Source organism: Branchiostoma belcheri, unplaced genomic scaffold (assembly GCF_001625305.1).
Source record: "Branchiostoma belcheri isolate BF01 breed outbred unplaced genomic scaffold, Haploidv18h27 scaffold23, whole genome shotgun sequence".
In the NCBI taxonomy this organism is placed as follows: Eukaryota; Metazoa; Chordata; class Leptocardii; order Amphioxiformes; family Branchiostomatidae; genus Branchiostoma; species Branchiostoma belcheri.
The window spans coordinates 1,959,598-1,978,731 of record NW_017803824.1 but is presented as its reverse complement, the minus strand read 5'-3'; the positions used below and the strand labels follow the sequence as shown (position 1 = coordinate 1,978,731).

General features: G+C 41.2%; 1 protein-coding gene across 1 annotated transcript in view; it reads left to right on the top strand.

The window, feature by feature from the left end:
* Window positions 1-19,134, top strand: part of LOC109470558 (TBC1 domain family member 1-like) — a 52,302-nt gene that overhangs the window by 5,512 nt on the left and 27,656 nt on the right. The window contains exons 3-5 of the mRNA XM_019769522.1: window positions 13,511-13,960; window positions 14,405-14,494; window positions 16,225-16,323. Of these exons, the coding sequence (XP_019625081.1) occupies window positions 13,511-13,960; window positions 14,405-14,494; window positions 16,225-16,323 (639 nt within the window). The remainder of the gene's footprint in view (window positions 1-13,510; window positions 13,961-14,404; window positions 14,495-16,224; window positions 16,324-19,134) is intronic.

Genomic DNA, 19,134 nt, shown 5'->3' with positions numbered 1-19,134 from the left:
CACCTGGATACCATGCACACAGTACCAAATACCTGTTTGCTTTGGTAAGAAATTGAGGTTATTCTAAGTTATTCACCTGAGAGTAGGATTATACCGGTACCTGTAACTGGGTGTGTTTTGGATGTTTTCCTATGCTTCAGTGCCGCTCTGGTAAACAACAGCTTACCAGACAGTATATTAAAGATCTGAGTTAAGGCACTGATAAGAATCTTGTAGCCTCTATAGCATGCCAAAAACTGGGGATTTCAGGGGTCTTCAGGGTCTTTGTGAGCTTTTATGTGCTATTTTCTGATTGCATATAGACAACATTAGCCAGCCTGGTTGAATAAATCAATAACCCCTGTTTTTGAGAACTGGGCTGATCAGAAAACAGCCAAAGACCACCAAATCCCCAGGTCTATAAGCCTGCTACGGAGGATAAGAATCTTGAACAGAAGGTCTTACTAGTAGTAAGCAAGGTTTCTGTCTGGTATGAGGATGCTGGTAGTAGTAGTTCAGGGAGCTGGTTTTACAGATTGGAAGGAATGAAAAGGAAAAACTTAAAAACTTAAAATGGGTTAAGGTTAACAAAATATGGGTAGAGGGTCTCTGACTCTTTCATTTATAACAGAATATATAGAGGGAATGTATGTGTAAGCATTGTGGTAAAACTCCAATGTTGGCTGTCTACTGTACTGGTAACTGTATGTTGTTTTTCATCGGAGACAGCCTTCACCAATGTGTGGTACTGTAAATCCAGTTAAATTGGTGGGGACATGAATTTGCAAGACCATGTATTCGTGATGTTAAAGGTTTGCTTTGGGTTAACAGATCATAAAAATCTGTATAATTGTGATTTTATGGCGGAGAGGTCACCAAAAAACTGTGACCATGATAAAGTCCCTGCAAATGTTTGAAGATCTACAGTACATTCTGAGAGTTAGGGTATCAGACGGCCTAGCGGCCATGTGCTCATGGTCTCACAGGCTCTTCAGCTGAAGGACAAGCTTTAGGCAACAGCCTTGTGCAAGGAGCACAAGTAGCAACATTGAACAACCCTGATACAACAAAGAGCTGAGGAGAACACAGCTTTCTGTTGGCACTCTGTGCTTGTCCCAGCTGCTTATAGAGGGGAAAGGTCATGATCAATGGTCCTTGTCCGAACATCCGATGGTGTAAACTGATGGTCTCTGAGGTTTGCTGGCTGTTTACAGCGAGATGGATGAATCTGAAGTAAGTTTTCTGAGGATTTTTCTTGAATTCAGATTGGAAATTCCCTACTCTGGGCTTTCTCAGTACTCTGACATAGCTGACTTGTTTGACCGCCCGTCTGGTCAGTCGCTGAAGAATTCATTCCCTCCGTCCATTCCCTACATGCATCGTGGCTGGACAGTACACGTGACATGCTGACCACAGCACAGCTATGTGTTCTACATGTGCCACACTGTTTGCAGTGGTTGGAAGTACAGTACAGAGCTAGATTTTCTGCATTCTAGCCATGTTCGTCTTTAAATTACTGCAATCATTTTACTGTCTTTCGCCTTTAGATTTATTTGAACTTCTTTGTCATTTTACCTCACTCCTCTTCTTTCTCTTTTCCTTTTTAATTGCTCACCTGAGTAGAAGATTTATACCTCAGGCTCTTTGGTCCTTTTATGTTTTTTTGATAAGGCCTCCTGCGGTACTTTGGCTTGTTTGTGTGCCTCCCCACTGGTAAATCACACTAAATGACACATTACAAGCATTTACAAGTAGCTGTTCCTAGAAACATAATGAATGTGTCCTGTAAAAGAGACTTGTTATGCAAAGTTTCCTGTAATGTTACTTAAGTCTTCAGTTTGCCTTTGAAATAGATGCCATTGCTGGTATTAGTAAGTTGGTTCATGTGGTTTTCCAAAGGAAATGAGTTCCAGGGGTTTTGAAAAGTGCGTAAATCCTGCTTCCAAAGTTTCATTTGACGGTACGTTTAGGAATTACACAGGTGTAGTGTCCCTGTTTCTGGTTGTTCAGTTGAATCTGATTCTCCCTGATACATTATGCATTCCCAGGCTTCCTTCACCTCACCATTATTTCACCTTCTAAGGAAACTACTGTGGAGATTTCCGATAAGATATCCTTTACAGCCAAGGGTAAACTTTAATTAGAACTTCAGGATAGGGCCTCTTTGTGTACCTTTTTCAGTTAACGCCCGCCTTAGGGTTAGACTTAATTTTTGCTGGTACGGCAAATTTTCAAAACCATGTTGAACTTTTTTGTTTTGTCTAAAAGTTGGTCTTGCTTGACGCTGTCCATCACTAGTTCTACATGCAGGAATAACATGGGAAATTGCCTTAACACTGTGGGTTATTCTGCCAAAAAACTGTTTACTCAATCAATTGGATATGATTTTGGAAACAGTCAAACATTTCAGGTAGCATCCGCTACCTTTCGTCAGTGACACTAATAATAAGAGACTGCAGGAGAAATGCATTTTTGTATGGCTGTACTATATTTGTATTTCCTCATTGAAACAGTATACTGAAGTGGCTTAAAATGTCTGAAACACGAACAATCTCTTTGTTAACAGTTACATTAACATTGACGTCAACTTCCTCTTTCAACATGGTCTATTCCAGTCTAGTTCCTCATACTGGTATCAGCTGACTACAATATGTATAAAGTCAGCAGTTTCGGGGTAGACAGACTAGACTGTATTTGGGGTTACATGTTTGAAGTTTTAACCTAAAAGAACTAAAGATGACCATGCCAGACAAGGTAGGCCTGCCATTTATCACTAGTAGTTAAAATCAACCTTTTTCATATATTTTTTACAGCTATTCGTTTATGAAATAAGATTGGCAAGGAAAATGCTATTCTCGTGCAGCAAACAATGCTTTATGTCATGTTTTCTGGCATGAAAAATTGAGAAATTTCAGCAATATATCATAGGAATTTTATCATGTTTAGGGAGTGGTACCTGGGCTGGCCATTTTAAAGTTCCTCATAATCATATTATGAGTTAAGAAAGAATAAGGATTTGTAAATAAAAGAGCCCAGGTTATTAAAACTTGCTTTGTGTAAGATAGTTCTTGCAAGTGGTGATTTTGAGTATAAATTGGTCAAATGTTCGTTAACTTTGTTTGTTGATGTAACCTACTTCTATATTGTACAAATACCAGACAGACCAAATACCCTTTGTTTCCATTCAGTTGACCTATTTCCTGAAAGTTTTGTAAATACCTGTTTTTACCTGTCGTTAAATCTAAGTTTGCCAATTTCTCTGACTGACTTCATGTCATATCTTGTTTCTTTAGTCTAGTCATGGAGGTAAAAGAGAGAAAGGAGGGAGCACGTATTTAGCACCCGCCGCGGCCTTTTGTTTTGCGGCGCTAGATCCCGCTGGTTTCTATTGTCCGCCGGCCCGGCGGTACTTTGTTTGATGCCTATGTTCGCCGCGGTCTCTCCCGCCAGAATTCCATATATGGCTATGCAAATGAGCCGAAAATGACGTCGCTGCCAGCGACGGTGGCCGAGTCTGGCCGAGTCCATTCCGAGCGGGGACCGACATACCCGAGTTTCCGAGCATTTCCTTATTTGGGTTGCGTCGTATTGCTGCGCAGAAGTCAGCATCGGGAGCGGATAGAAATGGCGGACACGCAGATATGTTTATGTTTGTTGTGCGACGAGAAATGGGCGAGTTACTGCGTTTTTTGTGTTTCTAAAGCTTGAATCGAACATTTTAGAACTGGAACATTTCAACAAATACAATCGTCTGGTAAGAATTTGTGTTATTTTTTCTAGATTTGCCGATATTTATTCTGGATAGTTGACGATGTGGATGTTCTATTTTCCAAACTTCCGTAACTGGCAAAGTAGCGATTTTTCCGGCAAAGTGGACTATTTGTGGCGATATTCTACAAGCTGTGTGCCTCTCTGCTAGCAGAGGAGGTGTGTAGAAAATGGATTTTGTGCTCGAAGGCCCAAATAGAAACGAGACATTCTTGTAGTAACCGGGACACCCTTGCTTGTTGTTATTCTACCACAAGGAAATATTTCAAGTGACACATGCGCTCAATTCTTTGGTTGATTGTGGTTACCGGTTGTAGCGTTACATGTTCCTCAAACAAGGATTTGACCAAAGATATTTAACCTCCTGTTGTTTCAAGTATCGGGGTATAAAGATTTCTAGAAATAACAATGAAATCTGGTTACTAGAAAATAGTTGCCGTGCCGTCCGTCAAGTTTGTCGTCTTTGATACATGCTTCTTCCCTCCCTGCATTCATCGAAGTAATCCTCAAATTTGATACAAAGTTATCGTAGAATAAAAGTTGCTACACTTATAGTCGTCAATGCCGGGCATGCCGTCTTGTCACTGACATTAATAACAATAGAAAACTCTGGTGTGCCGCTCTGGGGGCTACGCAAATCAGGGCAATTGACAAGTTCGTGCCAATTACAGTTTTGACGCCCGCGGCCAACATCGGACAATAGGCAGAAAGTTTGAGCTCCCTCCTTCTCATTTTTCTACCTCCATGGTCTAGTTTTCTAGTTTTTAAATAGCGCTATGCACTTATGAACAGTAATCTCCAAGCAGATCCTTTGGTGGACACTGCCTTCCCAACTGATGATTTGATAGGTGGTTGCCATTTTGCAGGATCTGCTTGGAGATTAATAAACAGTCAGACCATTCTTTTCTTTCTTCTCTTTCAAAAGCCTTTAAAAAGAAAGGTACCGGTATTACGCGTCACTGATTCCTCTCTCTCCCTGTATAGCACAGGTGTCCTTGGTGATGTTTTTGTTATGTTAGCCTTGTCCCTACAGATAATAGCATCAATAACAACCCAGGCACTACTCTCAAAATCAAATCACGCCCGGTCAGAAGTCCCTAATTTGGATGACATGATGGATTTGTTTGTCACCGTATGACCTTGTTGTGCAGTAATTAGGTTGTTTTCGGCTTGCCCTGTGTTTTGTTGTTTTTCATGTCATAACAATTGTTTGCCTCGGGCAACTAAACTTTAGCTTTAGGGGTAAACACATCGATGTTTGGGACAACAAGGTCCTCCTTTATTATTTGCAGTGCGTGTGTTCGTGCAGATATAATGTAATGTGAGCTAAGATATTGATCTGCTTGTTGACATGCACATCTTGTCTTCAATCAGTGCCGTCATGTTTTTGGGATCCCTCCACATGCATTACAGTCGTGATGATTCATGATCGGGCATAAATCTATGCCTGTGACTCATGAAGGTTCAGAAAACTTCAAGTAACACTTGTTTAATTTGAATTGTTTGCCAATAGGAAAAAAAAGGAAAGAAATTTATTATGATAATTGCATCATGTATGATGACATCTATTTCATTGCTTAACGTTTTGATAAATATTAGTATCAGGTGTGTGGTGTTACAAGAAAATTGTTTATGATGCATGCCAGTTGTGAAAAGTATACTTAAACCTTTGGAGAGAAAAGTTATTACCCAAACAGTTATCCCCAAACCATACCTTACTTTTGCCTTACCTTACCATTCCCATGTATAAGGAACAGTCCACTCAATAGGTGATAGGCAAATTAGCTAGCCTTCCTTTGTCTAAGGAAAGAAACAGGTCTAAAGATGGATAAGGGGTCAGAAAGGGTGGAGAGCACAACAGTTGATGGATGGCTGGTCTTTACTGGGGTCAGCGCGGGTGCTACTGTGTGTCCTACTTCTGGTGCAAAATATTCCAAAGCTACCATATGGAGGGGAAAGGTGACTATTGTTCTCCTTGCTATAAAAGAAAATTGTTCTGGGTTGGTGAACCAACATGAAAAGTCACGGAATTGAATAGCCTGGATCCAAGACTGTTCTAAGGACAGGCCAGACATTTGTGCTAAGAGTCAGTCTCTACCAGACTCCTGTTTGCAGGCTGAATAAATGATATACAAATCAGGCAGGCTGAATAAATAGTAGAAATCGGCCTAAAAATGGGATATCATTCATTGGCCAGAGAAGTTGGCTGCCCAGAGAATTTGCCATGCGAATGATATCCCCTTTTAGGCCGATTTCTACTTCATGTATTTATTCAGCCTGCAAAAGGACTCGTGTGAAGACTACTACTCCTAACTGTCAGGATCAGTTGTAAAATTTTCTTGAGGACTTGTTGGCCCTGGAGCTGAGAAGGTAGCCAAGAATTGATTAGAACCTTTGATCACAGAAAAGCTTTGAAGGTGCAGAATGGCAACGAAAATTGCAGGGGGATTCCCAGTGCCTGAGTTGTTATTGATCCTTTGAGTAGCTCTACTGGCTTCAGTTTGGCCTGGTTTGCTAGTTTGCATGCTTACAGCCCAGACTCCACTTTGTTGTTGTCCTCTATGCATTAGTGTGATTTTACACGCTACTTTAAAGAAATGTTCTTGAACAAATCATATGAATGTTATGCCACATGTCTGTTGCCTTATCCTGTTCAAACAACGATTCAAATTTCAGTCCAACCATTCTTCTCAACATGCAGAGATTGTGGAGATCGTGCTGCATGTGATTGAATGGCACACGTTCGCTGATCATGCTTAGCTGTGTGACCTGCCAGGAGGGATGCGCCAATCCCGGCTTTTGGCTATTTTTAGCTCCTTGCCATAGAAACAGGCCCAGGAAACATAGAGGGGAAATCTGCCTCAATGGGCATGAGCCAGCATCTGATACACGAAGGTCACCAGAAAAACGTGTTGTATCTATTAGGAGTGACCTTTCAATGGAACAGGTGTACTTTTGTGTACACAGACAGTGAAGGCCACTTTTGCTTTTCCCTGGTCATGTTTGTGCCATCTGTACAGAGTCTGCAGACATGCCCAAGGCATAATATAAGTCGTTGAATGCTAGGTATTCACTACAATAGTACTATAGTATTAGTAGGATCATGACTAGGATACTTCCCTTTTCAAAGCAATTGCTGACAGCAATGAAAAATACTGGTCAGCGAGAGAGAGTAGGTGAAAGAATAGGTGTTTTTTTGGCTTATACTATTACCTGGATGGCTAACCTTCACCTACGTAGGTGAAAGAATTGGTTGGGAATTGGACCATGTGATTGTGAAACATGCGCCACATGGTATAAATGTAAACCTTTTCTATGCCAAAAATGCCTTCTTTGGGCTGTACACAATTTTCTTTTATTACAAAACCCTTGACACATGGTTATGCTCCTTTCTAGTCCCTTAGGATAAAATCTGCCAAAAAGATAGCTACATATTATGTCCCAACTCAGCTGTGAAAAATCTTCAAAGATCAGTGCTATTCAGACTATATTGCAAGCGCCCCAGGATGAAACATGTATAATTATACTGCACCTGCAGCCCACAGACATTAGTGAGGGCCTGCATGGGGGGGTCCCAACAATAATCTACGCTAAATTTTAAGAGCCGGCTATGTGTTACACTGAATTCAAGAAGTCTCCCCCATTACGCTTTACGATAAATTCCGGGTAGCTACAACGCATTACGTAAAATAAAATGGCGAAGTATGCTCTACGCAAAATGCGTCTCTAATTCAACACTCTACGTTGAATTAGAGGGTCCATCTATGCTCTACGTAGAATCAAAATGGCTGATTACGCTCTACGGAAAAGGGCATGCTCACTTACCAGCCACAGGACGGATCCTGGTTCAAATGAAAAGTGAAAATAGGAAGTCTGCCAAGTATTGGGAAAGAGTTAACTGTCAAACCAACCTTGGCTTTAGCTGACAGTGATGTGAAGTTCAACTATTCATCAAGCTTTGTTGTTCAAAGAAAGTATCTGAAATATGTTCTTTAACTCAGAAGTATTTGGAAGAAAAGAAGCAACTTCCTAATTTAGTACATGGACGTGTAAATGCATTTGTACAGTGTACATATGTATAGTCTATGTATTTTAAACCTGATAGGATATGTAATGCATAGATTGGCATGCATTCAAATCAGTGTGTACACTTCTCTCTCAGTTTTTGGCTAGATAAATACTATATATAACTATACTATACAATAAAATTATTTTGTTTTCAATATAGCTAGAGCTTTACAAGTATGTTCAGGTCAAATTGGATACGGTAGTGGGGTGACAGATTTTACAATCAATTCAAGTTAAGCATTTCATATTTTGCATTTGGGTGTACGCTGCTGTGCTTGATATAGGTAGGGCCAACCCCCATAGGGAGTAGTTCTAATTCTAGTAATTGTGCGTGAAACTAGCTAGGAGGGTTAGCCAGAGGTCCAGGTTACATGTATGTGGGAAGGCCGACTTGGAAAACAGAGGTTAGAATCGAGGTTATGCATATTATGGTCAGGTTGTGGGTTTACTGTCCACACAAGGATGTGCCGTCAACATGTTATGAAACGTGATACGGCCAAATGTGGCGGTTGGCCAACGCTGACTGACCACCAGGGACATTCTGGGAAGGACTTGTTTTCCGTGCGGAGCCCATCGGCTATTCCTGCGCGATCTTTTCCGGTTTCCTAGTTGGATTGCCTCTGTGTAATTGGGTTCAATGGATTCAGACGACAGTGAGGATCATGATGCACTAGAAGTAGGAAGCACTGAGGATGTAACGCAGGAACTACACGTACATTTTGAGCTAGACAAGTGTGAGGACGAGACAGATACTGCAGCCATGGTACAGGAGCATTCGGATACGGAGGAGGTAGGAACTAGTATATGAGGACCAGCTTTTGTCTTTATGTTGCTGCTATCAAACTTGTAGGATGTTTTTCTTACTTGTCACCTAACAATATACATGTACGCAATAGACATATAGTCTGTACTTGTAAAACTTACTAGACAATGATAATTATTGATGTGTAAAAGGTTTTGTACTCTCTCCGGTGGATTGTCCAACAATGATTTTGGCATACAGCATTTCATGAAAACAAATAAATTTTTGTTTCAACTCGATGTCAACAGCATACCCTTGAACTTGAAAACATGATATATATCCCTCTTGGAAGTAGAATTTATGACTATATGAGACTGTTGTTTGCAGAAAACAGGCTTTGGTAGTTTGACGTTAGTGACAAGTAAAAATGTGGTAGGGGGGACTGAGTCAATATAATGTCAATTGAATAGACCCTTCTTATGTTCTTGATGGTTTTCCCCATAAGTCACTCAGATTTTAGAGATACGGTAAACTAGAAATAATGATGGAGGTACTACGTGTACGTGAAAGACAGAAAGGACGAAGGAATAAAACACTTTATAGGGCTGTCATTTCCAACGTTAGTCTAGGTAGGCATGTTGGCAGAATGTACTGCACCTGTGTTGCGCGAAACCCTTCATGTATTGATAGCACTTCGGTAGAACGCCACATATAAGGTCATATTTGCAGATATAATGTTAACATCTTGTCTGTAGTTTTCAAGTGTTATGTCGGAAAAGATATCGTCTGCAACAGGCAAAATTCTGATGCAACGTTGACCAAACATCCAACGAAAAATGCGAAAAACCAGGGTTTCGTGTAGGTGCAGTACATTCTGCTGAGTGCTGTCTGGGTAGCTTGTTGATCCTGTTGGCTGTGAAGTCTGCACGTGTCAGTATGTAGGGATGATGTCATCTGTTGTGAGCCCTGTACATGTCCCCCTGAGGTGGGGCAGGTGGAGGGCTGACAGCAGGAGTCTATTGTGTCAACCTGCCTGACAGGGTTGCCTTTAACTGTGTACGTGACAGGGGACATGTCATTCTGGGTGGGACAGGTTTCTCAGTACATGTACTAGTATTGATCTGGGTGGGTCTGACTTCTCAGTACTACCAGTACGTGTACAGTGTAACTGTTGTGTACTGAGGGTTGGGTTATGTACAATACTTCCTCGACTTGCTAGGAAAACATAGCATTGCGTAACATTTACTATGTGCAAGTCCAAGTTGTTGGAGCAGGAGAATGGGCAGCAGGTTTGTCAGATTTTTTTTTCCGAATTTTTTTCACTTCAATTTGTGTTTCCCTAATATAACTCTGATATGGTTAAGTCGGTGTACCAAGAAGGCTAAAAAATTACTAAGTTTTTAATCGTGATTTTGTAGGAATTGCTAATAATAAATCTGGCCTAGTCTAATAGAGAAGAGGCAATGTACTAATAAATCGTGAATGGAGAATATCTTGCCAACTGAAATCTAGGGCAATCTCTAACTAATTATTTTGTGATTCATTTATGTTACACTGATAGGTTTTCTCTAAAAGCCAGATGTTCATATATATTAATATAGCATTAATGCAAGTTTGGTGCTGAAATGGGCTGACATGCATAATGCCAATATGTTCACGTGTTAGGGGAGTGATCACTAACTGACTATATTACATACATGGCTCTCAGGGTCTGCCAGGGTAGCAAAGTTCATTTAATGTCTTCTAAAAATGTGTTTGCAAGCACAGAGCTATAGTTGATTTTTTTTTTAATGTAAGAAAATATGGGAACTTGCAAGGAACGATATATATATATATATATATACAGACAAAAATGAATATAACTTTGTCATTTATTGGCCAGGATAAAAATGCATCACCTAGAAAAAGTGCACAGTTGTTGATATAGAATGAAGATCTATGTGCAACCATGTAGTAGACCACAGTTTATGAACACCAGAATGAAAAACTGTTCGTAAAATCTAACCAGTCGTATAAAGTGATCAAGTAAAATATCAATCAGAGTCATTTTAATTGTTACGTATCGTTTTCATTCACAGCTCGGTGAGGTGGAAGATGATTAGTAGCCTTGTTTTTCAGTTGTAGCCTCCCCAGCATGAGTCCTGGCACGTAGGCAGCTGCCACATGTGCTAAACTTAACTTGTACCGCTCAGGACCTCAGACAGCAGCAGTTCACTTTGTATAGACAGACCTGGAATTAGACAGATTGTCTTTAGCAGTCCAGAAATGTGCTAGATGTGCCGTATGACATACGTAGACAAACATATGCAACAGGGCTGGAAATATCACCTGCGGTTAGTGCGGGTAAAATTGGAGCTGTGCAGGTATTTCTGATGTCTACCTGCACCTAACCTGCATTGGTCCATGTACTGGGTATATGCAGGTTAGTGCAGGTAAAGTTGGAGCTGTGCAGGTATTTCTGATTTTCCACCTGCACCTAACCTGCACTGGTCCATGTACTGGGTATATGCAGGTTAGTGCAGGTAAAATTGGAGCTGTGCAGGTATTTTTGATATCCACCTGCACCTAACCTGCACTGTCTATGAACTAGGTTTACATTGACGATCACCCCCTATATGAAGTAAAAAAAAGAAAAAGCGTTGTGCTAGAAGAAGCTTGTCATTTCTCTGGAATGCAGTGTTTTAATACGATTCTTCTCATCAGTTGAGGGGCAAAAACAACAGCTGGGCCTTCTCCCTGCTGATTTATACTGAAACCAAACACACAGTTGTTGTAAAGACGAACCCTCCAAGGGGAAAAGGTTTAATCAAGTTTATGTTCCACAGACAGTTACCTTGAGTTGGCATAACAACTTTATAGAGACTGTATGTAACAGTGTACACCTGTTTTTTTACCTAGAAACCCCACTGTCATATACAGTGCAAAGGCCCCTTTTCTGAGATCATGCTGCGTCAGCTGTGACCATATGGCAACCAAGGGCTTCAAAGATTGCTCAACAAATTTCATTGTTAAAGAATTATTGCTTTAACATTTTCTATGTTTTTTTGTCATGCATTATTCCGGTTATGAAATCAAGAATCATCCTTTACCGGTATTTTATCAAATTTGGTCACCTGAAGTCATAATGTGATTGCTGGTGTGGAAAAGGGTTATAAATGAGCCCTACATGTATCTTTAATCTCCAAGCAGATCCTAGGGAGGCAAAAGACAGTTACTGTATCAAATTGGCCAGGCAGTATCCATTGGCCAGAGAGGATCCATTGGGTGGTGTGTTAGACCCTCACTGGCCAATTTGATACTGTCTTTTGCCACTCTAGGATCTGCTTGGAGATTACCCTATCGTACCACACACAGTACAGGGTTGTTTTGAATGAGTCAACCATGTTTAGTATTTATGTCAGGTTTGTTCAGCAGACATGTCTCATGCCAATTAGCCAGGACTCTCTGCTTACTCCCTGTTTGTTACACACACTGTCTGCTCCCACCCACAGAATAACAACTCCCATCTAGTCCATGTCAATCACCCTGCCTGCATCTATCCCCTCTGGTGTTCTGTGCTGCATGGAAGGACACGTGAGGCCTCCATGACAGAGATTATACATGTATTTCTCCTATCTGATTCTGCAACTGGCCAGTGCCAGCTTATCAAGATAGCAAAATGAAGGTGTCAGAAATAATTTAAGGCAACTGATATTCAGTGATAACATAAGTCACACTGAGTGATAGACTACTTTTCATGATTTAAACTCTAGGTTCCCTTTACTGGTAAATACTGGTATGCTATGGGCTTTAGTAAATGATTGATTGGTTTATTGATTAGTAGATAGATTGATCAATTGATTGATGGATGGATGGATGGATGGATTGACTGACTGACTGATTGATTGATTGATTGATTGATTGATTGATTGATTGGTGAAAATAGATGTCCAAGTTATCTTTCTGCCCAAAACTGTCCTTTCCAGTATTTTATTGACAAATTCATGAATATCTACCATGAAATTATTCAGCAGTTTTGAAGATGAGATGGATCCTGTGGTCCTTGTTCCTGTTAGTGCATTAGTTTTCAGGCGTCAGGTTACTGTATATCATAAGGCGTGATAAATATTTGATAAGCGGTGGTGCGTACACTGTCAGTCAGGTCTAGAATATCTAATGTTTGCTGACCTTTGACGGACAAGGAAGGACCAGAGCAAAGAGGCTGTATGATGAAATGAACATGTTTGACAATTTTTCCAGTCATGGTCTCAAAGCTCTTTTATTTCATTTTTGGGAACTCATTTAAAATTTCTAGTCTGCTTTTTATGTACATATTGTTGCATGTGTGGTGTTGATACCTTGATCATATTAGAAGTCATACTTATTAGATTATTAAGACATTACATTACATTAAAGTATGACGCATTGCCAAGGCATGCTGAAGTGACAATTTAATAGAAAAGTATGCTCCTGCAGTTGCCCTTGAGTATACAAACTGTATACTAATATGATGATTATCTTCATTAGTCATTCATTATAACGGGATTATAAAAGATATTTTGGAAAAACAGCATGCAAAATGAATATGATTTTTACAGCAAGGATATCATAATCTATAACTCTGCCTGTTTTCTTCTTTATTATTTATCATTTTTCTCATTCATTTGTCCTTGGTTTCTGGAGTTCATATTGGTAGACATTTTCAATTTCAAAACAGGAGTTCAGAGATCTCATACCTCCATGAAATATGCAGAAAGTTCTGTTGCAGTACCAAGGACAGCCACTAGGAGTAGGAGGCCCAAAGTTGACTTTGACCTTTATCTTTCCAAAACCTACCCACATACCAAATATTATCACAATCCATCTACACCTTCTTACAGACTCACCCAAAACAATGCCTCCATTTTCCTGACGGTAATTAAAAGTTTGCCAGCCATAATTGTGACAAGACATTATTTAATTCTTCCCCTTCAGGTCCCAGAGATCTTTGCATCCATCCGTCTGGCGACTAAGGAGTACCTGAAGGACAATCCCCATGTGGACAGCCGTTTGGAACAGGACATGGACAACAAGACCTCCAAGTTCGAGGTCATTTACTGCGGCAAGGTCGTGGTATCCCACACCAAGGCCCCGCCCACCCTGATAGACGACACCATCGAGAAGTTCAAAATTCACGACGCCGAGAAACTCAAGCAGCAGAAGAAGAGGCTCGGGTCCAGCTCCAGAGAGCCGGAGAAGGCTTCCAACAACTTGGCCAACAACAACTCCAAGGTGGGGTGTACGGAGGAGGAGTGTAGATCGAGTCAGGAGGACCCGCGACTGAACATCCACGTGTGCGAGACGCCGGACGCTGCCAACAGTGAGAAGAAGAGACATCGCAGCAACAGTGGAGGAAACGTACAGAACAGGACCATGTTATTTCAGGTGAAGAACATTTTTTTTTCTTACTTCAATGTTGACTTTGCACCAGGGGTCTTGCCAGCACCCGTTAAAATTTTTAAAACCAATCTGTCAACCTTGATAGACAAAATTGACAAAAATCTGGCAAAAATATAAAAACATCCAAAGGATCACTGACAACCACTTTGAACCCCATGATTTACCTCTCAAAATGATAGAAGTTACAAAATCCACAATTTGTTCCCGGACCCCCCATTGATTGCAAGCACTCTCTTCCCAGGTCCGATCTTAAACCTGGGCTGACAGAAAAACTTTTGAGCTGGCTAGAGTCTTGATTTGCACCACTGTGATTAGGAATTAGGTCCTTATAAGCTTACATGTTTGTCAATTATCTAAATCTTGCAAAGTTCATTTTTTCCTGAAATTTCTGCAGTGCTGACTTTTTTATTTCAAAATGTCTGTCTTCAGATTGGGACGCTGGAAGTGAGCCTGATCAGTCTGGAACGCAAGTCAGTCATCCTGGAGAAGAACTTCAAGGACATTTCGTTTGTATCTCAGGTGATTTTGATCTCCTACATATTGCTACCGTGACAGTGACATATATGCATTGCACATGTTCAAAATGCAGCCATTTTGCTAGCATTTGTAAGCAAGTAAGACTTCTTTTAGCTCTAATTCCTACCTTACACATGGCGTAACACTACTTACTAACAGTGTTGATACAATTGATGGCTTTCTTTCTTACCGTCTTGTATGTATTCTGTCTCACACTCACTCACTATCTGGTTTATCGTCTGTTGTTTCCCGACTTCCGAGGGTTAGACGTGCTTGCACAGCAGTTCACATTAGATGACTTGTTTGGGAATATTCCAATTCTATCCTTCCTTCAACATTTCTCGCTTGTTCTTCATCATCAAGGTTACCCCCAAATATTGACCCCACCAGGGTTTTTGTCAGTTGTTATTCACCTCTCGCTCTCAACTCTGTTGAACCTGTTGTGTAAGTGGCCTATCCTGCCACTTCCCTCTCAGCCACCTCTCCTCAGGAGTAGTGAACTATATATTCCTGTAGCTGTGCCCCCAGCCGTTCCTCCCACGTCAGTCAGGAAGCATTGACGTCAGCGGTACCACTCTGATGTCCCCTTTATCTTCTGTAGCCCACCTGGTAACACACCGCTGGATGGAGCCAACATTTATCAAATTACCCTCTTAACGTCATACCAAAAAGAGCCCTCGAGACATAATAGGGGTTGCCATGTAGAAAATATGCTTGAATTTTTTTCTGCCAAAATAATTTGGCATATGATATTACTGTTATCAAATTTCCTTTGATTTGTATTTCCTGCAGGGTTTCCCTTTCATTTGCATTTTTACCCACCTTTACAAGAAAACGATTTTTTTTCTCCCTCTGATCCTTTCCAAGTGGATTAGTCCTAAGAAGTTAAAGGCTTGACGTGGGCGATCATGGCATTTCAACCTACGTCAGCAACACACACTAAAAGGAAGAGATATTTTATTTTTTACACTCTTGGTAGAGCTTGCAGTGCAGGCAAAATGCTGAATTCAGCTTTGTCACAGGTAGAGCATGCATACACTATTTGTCATAGGGTTTCTTCTTTGGCAGTCCAGTCTAGCAGACTATCTTTGCACCTCTGGTGACTTCTTGTGTGGCTTGAAAGTCTGGCTTTGGTTTTGCAAACCCTGCTGCATATACTGCATGTGTGCTGTGTAGTTAGAGGTACAGTAGTTTGTGCTGCAGCCTTTCGCAGTCTCTGTTTTTCTGCTGCAGCTTCTACCCTTCTCTTACACCTCTCCTACACCCCTTGGCTTAGCTACAGTCTACTTAACCTCCAGCCTCCCGACTTATCTGTGAACCATCAGAAATTTGGGCATTAGGATCAGCATGTTAAAGGTTAAACATGCCTGCCTGCTTCAGTACTCAGTTGTCAGTAAATAACTGTATTATGCCATGTCTGACAAGCAATAAGTAAGATTTAATACGCGAGTAGTGAGATTTGATGATTCGTTCTGGCAGTAACTTGATTATTTCGCAAGATGTGAAAAGCAGACAGCTGGTGTTTTGCTAGAGAAGATAACATTCAAAGTAGATTTTCTTTTTGCACTGCCTTATAATCTCTCTGAGTTGATGCTCAGATATTCATGTTATCGATGCTCAATTTCCAGTGACCTTTTACGATTTTGTATGGAAATTTTGACACTATTCCTGCTTAACTGATGTGTTGGGACTTAACCTCCTTAAATATCAAGCTAACAATTTTGTCTTTGTAGGGAATCAAGCAAGCAGAGCATTTCGGCTTCATCTGCCGCGAGTCGAGCAAGAGCAGCCGCCACATGTGCTACGTGTTCAGGTGCCAGGCAGAGTCTGTGGTGAGTAAGGCAGGAGTTGACCTATCAGAGTTATCAACCAAAAACTGTGGTGTTCTTTCCAAGAACTGTCATGGACTGGATCTCATTGCCATCAAGTACAGTTGGGGCATCATCACTAGAAAACTTTAAACAACTCTTGCAGTTAAATGAGCAAAGATTGAGTGTAACATTGAGTCATTCAGTGTGATATAGCTACCTGCTGCCGCGCCCTGTGCCTGCAAAGCTGGTGTGTTATGCTGAAGGGTGGTTATACCGGCTATACAGATACAGATATTTTGACGCTCTCATCCTGCTGGAAAAGTCAGGAAGTTAGGCTTGAGGGGGTCAAATCTTGTCAAAGCCAGAATTTGTTCCAGAAAAAGTCCAGGGGCATACTCTGAATTGTAAAATGTTCATAGTATTTTTCTACCGCAAATTCTTGATACCACAAATATATGTTTCCAATGTATTTATGTTTACCGAAGGAAACATATTATATTTGCTCTGTTTCCTCTTCCTCCTCCTCCTCCTCCTCCTCCTCTTCCGTTCCAAACACCTAAAAATCGTAGATATTTTCGTAATTAGAACCTGGAAGAAAATGAAATTCAGCATGCTGGTAGGTTGGTACGTAAGACACTGAACCGCTGTCATTTTGGCCAACATAGATGTGAAAAAATGAATTTATTTGCAAAAAATGGGTGAAAAAAGTTGCATTTTAAGCCAAAAATCGAACAAAAAGAACGCGTTTGGAACATTCGAACAACCATGGAACAATGGAACAGCGTGTTCGATAACCGCGGTCAATGACCCTAGCGCTACGCACGGAACACCCGAGCTTTCCAAATATGGGCATCCGCCCTTGTATGACACGAGAAGAGATCGGTGGATCAATGTCAGCGGTAAGTTTTCATTTTTCTTCGTAAAATACGGTCATATGAATACCAGTCTCGAGTAGAGAATATTGCATGGATTTTGGGTTCAATATCCACAAGTAGGACTGCAGATTTCCACAGAACGCCGGCGACTTTGTGTAATTTTTGCATATCACCGCCGGCTCAAATAAAAAAAAAACACTCATAATTTACACTAGCTCCTGACTTGATAGAATCTCGTATGTATAGAGATTTAGGCTTGCTGCCGTTTTGAAAATAAACAGAATTGTGTTCATCTGTAACTATTGTCGACTTTGTAATGTGGGTGCGGGGCCGGGGAGGGGGCGTTTGTTTACGTTTATATAAACATGGATGTGACATTACATTTTGTCGTTTTGTCAGACAGTTTCAATCTTTTTCGGGATAATACAGTACAGTTCATGGGATAAGCATCAAATCTGGATTCATCGGGATATCCCGGGTATTTTCGGGAACCATGTTGACTAAGATTTTTACAGACAGACGGTGCGGCGCATGTTTGTTTCCAAATTATGCATGATGATAACATTAGCACAAACGGCTAGTGTTATTAATCAAATATTTCTTTTTTAATATCGAAAATTTTAGTGGCTTAATAATGTTTAGAACGATAACAAAATGATACAACCTTCTTGGTACGAGAATTTCTGTCTGACCTTGCGATGTGGACGGCCCTAAGTACTGCTTTTGATGTCACCCGACCCGCGCTATCTCAGATATAAAATCTAACACATCCACGTGCCATGTCGCCAGAAGTTCATTTTTCTCCTAGATAGGGGAGGTCGACGCACGGAGCTGCGGAAGGGAGATTAAACAAGAGGGGGGCGAAGCATAATTAAAAAGTTCTTTACGCCTCTTGGCTGTGTTTGCGATCAGCAACTAACAAGAATTGATACATTTCTGTGACTAGGCCACGTTGCCATAGAAACGGCACGCAGCATAGCTATCACCGCGCGGCGCCCAATCACAGCACACAGACGGGGACCCGCCCACTGGCTGGGCGGCAAGATTTCAAACTCAAAGGCTCGATGCTCCGCCCCAGAGACTCCGGCCGCCCTGGCGATTGTAGCGATTTTCCGCCTCAGTCCTGCAAGCGGCATTGTATTTTTCTCATCCCGATTTCATTCACAAGTGACATCGAGAACGAGAATGCTTTTTCCACCGGAAGATTTGCCAGCCGCGTGGAAGTACTTGCTTTCAGGGTAATACGTACGTCAATGGACGTGGTCGGATCGTTGATTGTTGATGCAAGGGTTTATTTATTTTATGTGTACGTGTTTGCATGGGAGGGGTGAGACGCTTGCCGCGGGATTTTGATGTGCAAACGTTCCTAATTTTCGTAATACAGAGACTACTTGACGCAGTCTGCTTATGAGAAGATGAGTAGACCTCAACAAGCCAATTTAGTACAAGATGTCACAATGAAATACAACTACTAGAATCCTACTACTACAGCCGGTACGCCCCATTTTATTTGAAGGTTTATAAACTTGCCGAAACTCACCGGAGACGAAAGGGTTTATTAAAAATTCATTCCTGCTATTTTCTTACAGTTTTCGTGAGTTTTTCGCTGCACAATAGCTTTGTAAAAATGTAGCAGTTCACCTATTACCGCGTGAGGAACGCGTCATCACAATATACACTCCTGTGCTATCGGTGAATAAAAATTTTGGCAAAGTTGACTGACGTCAGGGTGCTCCATTGGCCCTGCCCAGATCGCCCGACAGGACGTAAAAATAAACATTTGGCACGCCGCCATCGGTGACAGGACCCGCGGTAGACTTGGAGATCTCGCACCACACGCGGATATCTCGCGGGATTTTTCGGGACGCCTATCCCGAAAAATTCCGTATCCCGATGATGCATATCCCGTGAAGTTATCTCTCTAAACATAATAAGGATAATATCAGTTTCTGATCAC